Source organism: Manacus vitellinus, unplaced genomic scaffold, assembly GCF_001715985.3.
Source record: "Manacus vitellinus isolate BGI_N305 unplaced genomic scaffold, ASM171598v3 scaffold_18_pilon, whole genome shotgun sequence".
NCBI lineage: Eukaryota > Metazoa > Chordata > Aves > Passeriformes > Pipridae > Manacus > Manacus vitellinus.
Window position 1 is genome coordinate 13,531,864 of NW_021939324.1, and position 11,372 is coordinate 13,543,235.

At 36.6% G+C, this 11,372-nt stretch overlaps 1 protein-coding gene across 1 annotated transcript in view; it reads right to left on the reverse strand.

Moving 5' to 3' along the window:
• CWC27 (CWC27 spliceosome associated cyclophilin) overlaps positions 1–11,314 on the reverse strand; it is a 93,321-nt gene extending 82,007 nt beyond the window's left edge. Inside the window, exons 1-8 of the mRNA XM_018070327.2 lie at positions 11,023–11,314; positions 9,753–9,849; positions 8,046–8,158; positions 6,507–6,650; positions 5,700–5,798; positions 5,456–5,559; positions 4,460–4,529; positions 923–1,002 (exon numbers count right to left, since the gene is read on the reverse strand). Coding sequence (XP_017925816.1) covers positions 923–1,002; positions 4,460–4,529; positions 5,456–5,559; positions 5,700–5,798; positions 6,507–6,650; positions 8,046–8,158; positions 9,753–9,849; positions 11,023–11,064 — 749 coding nt within the window. The 5' untranslated portion in view covers positions 11,065–11,314. The remainder of the gene's footprint in view (positions 1–922; positions 1,003–4,459; positions 4,530–5,455; positions 5,560–5,699; positions 5,799–6,506; positions 6,651–8,045; positions 8,159–9,752; positions 9,850–11,022) is intronic.
• Positions 11,315–11,372: the final 58 nt, after the last annotated feature.

Genomic DNA, 11,372 nt, shown 5'->3' on the forward strand with positions numbered 1-11,372 from the left:
GCAACTTGATCTACTTGAAGATGTCCCTGCCCGTTGCATGGGGTTTGGATGCAGTAAATTTTAATAGTCCCTTCCAAAGTAAACTACTCCACAATTTTATGATAAGCAAATTCTTGGAGTTAAGTGTTAAGATGAGAAAATTGAAAGAAAATATATGGACTGTGGTTAGAATCAGAATTTAACAAATATTAAAAAGAAATAGAGAAGAAACCCAGCTTTATCCAAGCATACAGATTTATGATTCACCTCATTTTTGATGTGTTTTTTTAGATTTGAAAAAAAAAAAAAAGATACTTTTGAGCATAAGCAGGGTCAGAGGGTTGGGAAGAGCAACAAGAATAACCATGGTGGAGAAAAACTTCTGCATGAAGAAAATTTGAGTAAACTTTCAAAATTTTAGGCTAGAAAAGAGATGGTTTAAGAAAGTATTGTGGTAAAGAGAGGTATAAAGGGACTGACTGCTCACTGTCTCTTCCAGAATGAGAGTTAGAATTTATCAAATGATGCTGGCAGCAGCCAGGTTCAGAACAAAAAGGGGAGATACTTCTTCCTGTACCAGACCGGATGGTGTGAACAGAAATAATTTTACAAGGGACTTAACACATATTTTGAAGAGAGCTCTATTTAAGATTACTAAATAGATGAACCACATCAAACTCTGACAGTCCCTTGAGATGAAAGTTGATGGAGGCTGGGAAACCACTCTGATAAACATGACACTTGCTCTGCTTTAATTCTTTGTTGGGCATCCACTGATAGCCAGTGTTGGTGACAGTGGGTTAGAGAAATTTTTTCTTAGATCCAGCACTGGTATTCTTAAATCCTTAAAGAGTGACAGACAAACAATGAGTACACATGATGTTAATCGGGTGTAACAACTTGAAAGTAAATCTGTTCTGGAAACTGGAAATCATATGTTAACCTTTTGACAGCAGGAACTGAGCTCAGATGTGGATCATCCTTCAGTAGATCATGACTACTTTTACTTTTTCCCTTCATGCTCTGTTAAAAGAAAAAAAAAAGGAAAAATATTTATTTCAGTGTTTAAGAGGATAGATAGTGAAAAACGGTTATGGTAAGAAAAAGGCAACTTGTTTCTTATTAGTTTTCATCTAACTAGTAAGCATAAACATTTTTATGAGCAGAAGAACAGAGAAAGTGTTCCAGAAAGAGAAGCATCAAATTGACTCCATGGATTTAAAAACTATTTTTGCAATACCAGTGCACTTAGTTTTAAAGCAAAGAGAGGAAAAAAATAAGAAAGAGATTGTTTAGTCATGCCAATAATCACATATCATAAAGATACAGTCTAGCACATATACACTTGAGTGAATGAAGAGGTAAGACCCTGACTTTCCAAGAATGGCACATGACAACTCAAAGAACTACCATGCACAAGACAGTACTTATTAACTGGAAGAACACTAATTAGATCCTTAGGAGAAAAAAAAAAGAAATTAACAAACTGCAATATATCAACCTGGAATACATCCTGCAGGAATCATCTACTGACACAAGGAGTCAAATAAATCTAACAATACATTAGTTCTTCTGGCAGAAAGACTACAGTATAAAAGCATTCCCCATGATAATCCAAAAAAAAAGAAAAATATACTTCAATTTCAGATTGAAATCAGAGTGAAAATCTCTACTATAGAAACAGTCTGTATTGTTACCCGAATGTCTCCATTGCAGATGCACTGCATAATTCTTCCAGGAGGACAGTAATTGTGTGGACAGATCTTACCCATTTAAACACAACTTCAACTTTTTATTATGTAGAAAACAAAGACTAACACATTCAGCAACAGAGTGGTGTGTGTGTTTGGAGTGGGGGCGGGTGTATTGTAAAGTGCTCCAAACAAGTACAGACAATCAGCAGTTTGGACATCAAAAGCTTCAGTTCAAACACTAATCAACAACCAGTGGGGGGCCCACTGTCAGATCCCTGAGTGAACTAACAGGGTTTGTGGCCTTGAAGGGTTTTACCGGGAGCTCCTGTGCCCATGAGCACCATTCCAGCTCAGGCCTAAGAATATACTCACCACCTGAACAATGTTGAAAGTATACATGTGTCTATTCTAGATAAGCCTGTTGGACCCACATTGTAAACTTGTCTCCAGTCCTCTGTTCTGTTCCCATCTCTTGCTGCTCCTGACTGGACTCTGTGGTTGGGGACCTCAGCCTTGGTTCTTGCTTGTCATTTTCAGGACTGCTGATGGACCCTGTTACGAGGAACCAACTCTGTCTGCTATATCCAGATGCTGTGGGATTGTACCCCTCTTGGTAAGCACACTGCCTGTGCTGGAATCACTTTTACTTTTTCGCTTACCCTCCCTCATGTAGGTGTTCTGCTCTTGCCCCTCCTTGACACAGTCTTCTCTAACCCTGCCATCTCTGCCTCCTATAACCACCTGAGGTACACAAATTTTCTCTCTTAAGATTCATACTCTCTATAATATATCAATTTAGAGACTCCCCTGTTACAGAAGACACAATTTGACCTGTAACACTTAAATGACACCAATGGCCCTAATCCCTCATTTAATTTCTTTTTGAAAGCGTTTATAATTTTAATCATGTTTTGTGGCATAAATGCTCACAACCTAAATTACAAGAGGGAGAAATACATTTTTAATTGTATGTTTATTTGTTAATTTATTTTTGTGTCTCAATCACCATACTGCAGGAAATACGAAAAAATTGTTCTCGTAATTTCCTTCTTTTCTCCTTTTTCTAAATTTTAAAGCTACTGTGATCCATATCCCTAGTTATTCTTCTTGCCCTTCTTTGTACAGCCTCAGAAATAAGAGGCTGATAACGCATTGCAGCAAAGGCAAAATAAATTCCCTAGTGTAGACTAAGTGTAGATACCCTGAAACACCTGAAATTGAGTTTTCATTTGCTCCTCGAAAAATTTTAGGCTCAGCCTCACTACACTAAAAATTAACAGAAAATGTTCCCTTTTCCCAGATCTATTAGAGGATTCCTCAGTTACTTGCAGACTTTCCTCAAACTCTCTCCTTCAAAGTACACCCTTTTTACACCGAAACAAGCAAGACTTACTGCAATTCATAGAAGGATTTTGAGTTTGTAAATGTCAGAGGATCTCATTATTAACTTTGACCTTCCATTTGTCATATCAAGAGAATGAAAGTTAGTGCTGACGTTCATGTACTTTAACTCAATCGACATTAAGGTAACATCCAGAACTACAAAGATACTGATCTAGACCTTTTAGGAACAAGCAGTGAGGTTTAGAAAAGAAGGTTTTATTTTGTTGTAAAGAATGAACAGAATTTTTTCATAAACAGTTGATGTGGTTACTTATCCAGCTACAGCTAGTCCATAATTTAGTCATGACAAACAGGAGAATGAGATTTTAAGGCTGAGTTGAAAGACAGCATGACAACACTGAAATTAGGCTTATCATGAAAGCCACATTCTATTTAGATAATTTTAAACTGAAAAGCAAGTATTTGGCATAGAAAGAAAGAACATCAAAGCAACTGAATTAAATGCAGTATTAAAAGCCAGACATATATCAAGAGTAGAACCGCAGATGAGCATATTAAGAAAAACAAGTATAGTTAGTCTGACTGGCAACTTGAAAAAGAGAAAAATACTTAAAACTACTCTGCTGTCATCCTGACTGACATCATTTCACTGTAATATTGTCCATCATTAGTCACTGTTTTTCTTTTGTATTTTAACTAATTCCTGAGGACTGACCACCATTTTTCACTTATGTGGTACAGGACTCAGGATCATGTACCCTGTTCACTATCTGAAGCAGAGAGGTACCTGAACTGTAGAAAGCCTAGGGCTCTAGTGAAATTATTTGGTCGGCGGTAGAAACAAGAGTAACAACTTACTGAAAAGTTTTTAAATTAACTTTATTTAAGTTGCAAAGTCAGGGAAGGAAGTGTTCGATCAAAGACTACCTATGCAGCCCTAGTTCTGTGAAGGTGAACAATTCGCAAGAGTGCAACATTAAATTATGATAATGGACTATTTTCTCCACAGTACCCCCACTTCATTTTGCACACAGAATAATGAATACACATAAGAACTAAGAATGCACTGGTAATGCACAAGATGATCTTCAAAACTCAAGTATTTTACCATAAAATCCCACAATTTAAATTAAGGAGCTGAAGAGGAATGAAGTACCTATCACCTACATGAATTTTAAACAGGAGACACAGAACTATACTATAAAACGATATGTTCATGGAAATGTAGGAATTCCCTGCAGTAACTGAAGGCACCTTTAAAGTCATAAAAACCTCTGTTTTTATCAAAATGTTAAAACAGTAGAATCCTAAAAACCGAAGCAATTTCTAGTATTGTTCAAAACTCATAGAAAAGAACAAGACTAAGAACTTTAAAGCTTTTCACAAACATGCAGAAAGGTAATTAAGTTGAAAAGAAAAATGAGGATAATTTGATACAGTACCTGACTAACTCTAATGACTTCTTCCTCTTCTTCTTCAGCTTCTTCCCCAAAGGAAAGCAGGTTAAAGTTTCTTTAAGAGAGAAAAATAATTTTCTAGTAAAACTTTAAATACAGTCTTAGTAATATTCCATTATCTTTAAACATCTTATTTTCATGTTCTGTACGATTTCAAAAAACTTCTTGTCCTGTTAAATATACCAATTCCAAACAACTACAACATGCTGCTTTGCTACAAGCTGTAAATATTTAGCAAAGCATGTTCCATTGAATTCCTGAGACAAAAAAGGACAATGAAGCACCACCTGGACAATGTTAAGACACAATTTAAAAAATTCTGACTCAAGTAACTTCCACTGACTCTTATATGATGACAGCTCTGTTGCATTTTTAATTTTTTTTCCTCAACAGAGCAGCACTCAAGTAACAGATACAAAATGTTCAAGATATGATGGCTCGGAAAGGCATCAAATGTGTACACATCCACAGAATGTAATCAGAAGAAATAATGATCTTTAATTTTTTTTTTCAAGAGTTAATTGCTTATGTGACGTTGGAACCAGGTAGTTGCAACATGTATTATTTTTGTGCAGCAGAACTGACAGCAGGCACACTTCAGATTTCCTGTTATTTTTCATTGCCTGTTTGTGACTATGAATCTTCATTCACAGACACTGAAATCTGCCATGTCAAAATGCCTGCCTTTTGCTAAGTATTTCAGTGCAAAAGAAGTGGTAGGAAAGACTCAAGCTAACTTTTACTTTTGCAACTATCGCCATGCATGAAACAGTCACAGCTCAGCTGATGCACAGGAACCACTTCAAAGAGAGACACTAGATCCACCTTGGAAACAGGGAAGTAAATTTTGCTAAGATTATGTAAGATTACTCTGCATTTTGGTAGAGCCTTGTGCTTCAAAAGCAGAAATAGAAACAAAAAAATTGCCAAGCTGCAAACTAAAGGTGAAAGAAAACCATTGCTTATGTTGCATATATTTACTTTGTGCCTTTTACTTTGGACTTTTTAGTTTCTTCTTCTGGTTTTTCCTTCTTCAGTCTTCTATTTGGTCTTGGGACAATGTCATCAAAAGGATTAAACAAAACCTGTGAAAAAACCAGAATTTTAGACACATCTTTAGTAAGTATTTTGTTGTAATTTAATGATACAGTATTTTAAAACAATATGCCAAGTTTTCTGAACACTGAATTTTAAAGCATCACTTTTCAAACCAGAATGTACTCACCTCACTACTTCTTATTTTGTGTGGGCTGAGAGGTCTCTCTTCCTTGTCAACTTCTACTTCAGCAAGGCGCAACATGTTATATATTGTATCCCCTGTAACCTGGCAAATTTATAAAAAAGGCTTGAAAATCCTTGCCTGTAATATTTGTTATTTATTCCTCAAAATGCAAGGCAATTATTATGTAAGAAATTTTGAAAATACAAATTATGTAGGAAATACTGTAAGCATGTAAGACTTATAAAAGAAAGCAAGTACAATGTACAAAGGTTTGGGGTTTCTAAATTTCATGGCAAAACTTGAAGGAATATAGGTAGTTTTGAGAATGTACGCAGGGGAAGATGTCAAGTTCTTATTCTTGAGCTATGAAACAGGAAAACAAAAACCAATAAAAAATATTTGGTTTATTTTCTTCTAAGTAAATCACAAGAGTGGTAAATTCATTCTATGTTTTACATTTTCCTGATTCTTCTTGAGTAATTAGAATCTAAGCACACAATTAAATGTCATTAGGATTAGATGAACTAATTAATAAAACAGAGGCATAATAATATTAATAAGAATATTTAGAGGCAGCACAACATGAAAATACAACTTAGAAGAATAACAACAGCCAAGTACAGAATAATGGGAACAACCCATAGAAACATTTCTGTCAGATATGGGAAACAAAGAGAAAGGAGACAGCTGAGAAAGCAGTGAAATAAATTTCAAATGTACGTAGCAGCAAACAACACTAAATTAGCCTTCAGAGAAACTTATAGTAGCTTCTGTCAAATTTAAACTGGGACTCTAGTTCACATAGCAGACCTTTCCAAAGATTGTGTGCTTGTTGTTAAGCTCATCTGCACGACCCAGTGTAAAGAAAAACTGACTCCCGTTATCATGGGGCCCAGCATTTGCCATAGCAACAAGTCCTCTTCGATTAAATCGCAGTCGTGAGTGGAACTCATCCTGTCAAAACAGAAGAGAAAACAGTACCATTTAAGTCTGTAATTATTTTTTTCACTTCTTTAGCTATGGCTTATATACATCAACATGCACACACAGAAAATACGCTGTTAAATTTTTTTTTAAAATTCAGACAGTAATAAATCCAAAGTATTTTCAAACTTAGTGCCACAATTATATTTAAAAGTTTCTATTTTGAGCAGCAAAAATTATTTTAGTCAATATTTTTAATCCTGTGTGCCTACAATAATGCAAGCAAGTGAACAACCTTCAAAAGAAACCACAAACACATAACCAATGAACACCAAACAAAAAATTAGAAACTAATTGACAAAATAAGTTTATTGACAAATCAATAACAGAAAGACATATTATTTAATAAAAATCCTCAAATTTCTGTCTTGTTAATTTTATTTTTCCAATTGTTCCCTAAAAATCAACTGTTATTCATTATTTCTATTTGCTTTCATTACCCCCCAACATTAAGAAAATCAGAAGTGTTTTAAAAAGTAACTGCATTTCATACATTTCATCTAAAAGTACCATTCTTGTGAATCACTGTATTTATGCGAAAAATCATAATTCATGTAAAGTAACTGAAAGTAACCACAATAAGAGGTTGTAATAATACATTAATGCAAAAATCCATAGGAAGAACATTTTCTTTACCATAAGAAGGCAAAATAGGACTCCTTTCAAAGCAAAGAGAAAGTGTTGAGTAATACATGAATACCATGATAACATCACAATTCTAAACACTGCTATATTGAGATAGTATTAATTTTAAGCAGCAATGCTACTACAGTATGGGTAATACTTGTTTTGTTCTCTGCTTAGTTAAAATTCCCTCCCAAAACTTCACATTCATGCCAAATGTACAAGGGGCAAGATGATGCAAGGCCCAGCGTCAGGTTATGCACCTTCAGTCATGAGCCTCCCACATCTGAAATAAAATATCAGGCAGGACAGAACACAGCCGCTGAGCCCGCCTAGCTTCACTCAGGATTTGACCCTCCTGGCTAAGTGATGAACCATGATGATAACAATAATACCAACGGACACATATACAGCCTTCAGAGACCTTTGCTAAATGAGATATAACGTGCACAAACACTTCTGAGTTGTCATATATCAAGACTTACTCTTCATTCTTCGTCTCCCCAATTTTCTTTCGTGAAGCTCCTGCTAATATGGTTATACATTTATCATAATATCAGAATAGCTAGATTTAAGAACTCTCAGTTCAAAAAGACATATTCAAACACACTGAAGCAGCATGTGAAATAAAATACTGCACATGTTTCATACAACATTTGCTTTTTCAGAACATAACATGGCAGAAAGAACAACAGATAGCAAATAACCAAAAATTAATGCATGAGATATACAGGGACACACCTTGAAGGGAGCTCCATAGACTGACTCTCCTCCTGATCCAGTACCAGTAGGATCACCTCCCTGCACTATAAAGCCAGGCACTACTCTGTGAAATATTGTGTTATTGTAATACTCTAAAATAAAGAGGAAAAAAGAATAAAAGATTAAATACATGTTAGTGGTCTCAAAATCAAACTTTCATATAGATCATGCAGGGATGTCCAGAGACTGAAGTCCCAGAAAGCAAGTACTGTCAGTAGATTTTGCTGATGCCACTGGGTTCCCTTCTATTCCACACAGTCTTACAAAAAAACCCCTACATTGTCATATGTTTCTGTTGCAAAAGACCCTACTCATCACTACCAAGATGATCTTGATCAACTACTTTCTTTTCCGCTTTTAAGTTTTTTTACTGGAATGATACTACAATTACAATGCATCCATTTAAAAGGAGAGCTAGAACTACTATGCTCTGCCTCACACAATGTCTCACATACAACATCAGCCATATTCATATATCAGATGATTAGCACTTCCATGGACCAGTATAGAACACATATGGTCCGCTTTCACTACTTACACTGTGCCTAAACTGATAATTTTCGCAAAATGAAATTAGTGGTACATTTTTCTCCTTATCTTCTTATCTATCTTCTTATCTATCTATCTAATCTATCTTATCTATCTATCTGATAAAGGTTACATGATCATAAGAAAACAAAAGGAATGAAAACTTTACTTGACATATATTTCTGGTTGATTTTTTAATTATTATTATTTTTTATTATTATTATTTTTGAACAAAAATAAATCTGCAGCATGCTGTAAGACAAAGCAGGGTCTGCAAATGTCACAGCCTAACTAGATATAGTCATGGGTGGCTATATGCCAGGAGACTCACAAGAAATACTCTAATGTACTATACAAAGAATAGGATACTACACAGCAGTTAGAAAAAAATCAGAAAGGAAAAAAAGTCCACTGAGGATAAGTGAATTCTTACCAAGGGCTAAGAAACTGATTTACCATGTCAAAAAATTTCAACTATAGGTGTAATAACACAGAACAGGCTGGATCTGTGCTGGAGCACAAATCCTAGGCTGCTATTTCTGCTTAACAGATGAAGGCGAAAAGAACTCTTAGCCACTCTATAAATGCAAAAACAGGATAATAGCAGCAGTTAGAAAACATAAAGGCATCAAGTCCTTCACAAATTTTTGTTACAGTTTCCCAAGAGGGAGCTTCTTATTTTGGTACCCGCTGCTTCAGTGGAGAGCTTTACAGAGCTTCTGTCAACAAAAAAATACAGCAAATAAAAAATCAGAAACACTCACAGAAAAAAAAAAAAGAAAAGGTAGTAAATATGGTGACACAGAAATGAGAATTTTGGAGGATATCCAATATTGCATCAGTGCCATCTTATACACACACTAAAGAAGTTATACTGTGTAGAGACTTGTTGAAAGTAAGCCTTTCCAAGCCTCTGACAGGCACCATTTCAGTAACACTGCATCATCTGCTTAAGTTGAGAAAACTATCCAATTTTTTTTCTCCACTAGGTTCATTAGTAACCTTGAAAAACATCGTGTGAGTGTTAGTTAATAATTTTTAAATAGAAATAAACTTATTGAAGTATTAAGGTTAAAACATGTTTATAACCCCTATGTTACAAAAAAGGCACGAAGATTTCATATGAAGTAGTTTCAACAACTGCTATCCCCTCATTACCTTCCATACAAAGCTGGATGAAGTTTCTACATGCTTTTGGTGCTTCTTTTGACCATAATTCTATATCTATCTCTCCTGCTGTTGTTCTCAGCAAAACCTACAAAAATACAGATAAGTGCATCATCAGTTTTATTGTAAGTTAGTCAGTGATCAAAGAATATCATTGCTTACTTTAAAAATACATCTGAATTTAGTATATTAGTAACAGTGATATACATTTAAATGTGTTGTATAGCTATTGTTAGTTCTAGATAGCATTTCCAGAACTTGAGATACAACTCTGAACATATATGTATAGTAAGAATGTATAAAATAATCTGACCAGTGGATGTTTAGGATTGATTGGTCAGATTATGTGACTAATAAGTCTGTTCTAGAACAAGCAGCAATCACAAGTTGCTGAGAACACAGCTGCATTGGGCAGGACACGTCTCCAGGATGAAGGACCACCGCCTCCCTAAGATCCTGCTTTATGGTGAACTTGCCACCGGCTGCCGCAAGAGAGAAGCCCTGAAGAGAAGATACAAGGACTCCCTGAAACAACATTTTGGCCATATTGATCAACATAACTGATCTACTCTGGCCTCCAATTGGGAGGTCTGGAGACACACCATCTATAACGCTGCTGCTTCCTCTGAGAACACATGCAGGATCACTCTTGAGGAGAAAAGACAACGCAGAAAGAATCGTGTCTTGTAGAATATACCACTTAAGGAGTCCTTCTGCTGTGCCTTTTGCAACCAGACTTGTCTATCTCGCATTGGCCTTTTTAGCCACCAACACGCTTGTAACAAGAGTGGGTAGAGTCCTTCCCAAATCTTTGTTCGAGAAGCCTAGCCACGATAATATAATATAATACAATAACGTGGCTGGTACGTGGCACATGACAGAAACTTAGATACTCTTTATCACTTCATAATGAAACAACAGGGCGGGAAAAAAAGCCATAAATCCCCAAAGGTATATTTCTCTCTTACAAGTATTACCATTACATTCAGTGAGAGGTCGTAACAAAATTAAGGGCGTGAAGATATAATCGAGAAGAGAGGAAATGAAATTAAATGCTCCAGGGATTCCTCTGTATTATGTATCCACATATCACGCCTCGTGTTACGACTCTGGTAACGTCCTTAAGGGCGACATCACCTCAGAGTAACTTTAACCAAACGAGCCCAGCATGAAAAGCACCACCACACAGGCACACAACCCGCGCCCCCCCATACCCCTGCAACATACAACTTCTCCACGACCTTCGCCCCGGCTGCCTCACCTTCCCGTTGGTGGGCGGCTCTTGGATGTAGATGTTGCTCATGGTGAAAGGACCGTGGGACTACAGAACACCCGCCCGCTCCCGACCCTGGACTTCGCTGCTCATCCAGCGCTTCCTACCGCGCACAGCCGCCAGCCATTTTGGGCACCTATACACAGCCCTGGGAAGGGGGGCGTGAGGCTGCCCAAGCCAGGAGGAGGGACGAAGAGATGAGTCCCCGGCCGGAGTCTCTACGGGAGTCACTGAGAAAGGACGTCTTTTGGGAAAAAAACGAGGGCTTCTCCATACACCTGCAGTCCCTCCTCGAGCCTCCCGCCCGAGGGGCACTAAGGTCCCCCGCCTTCCCTGTG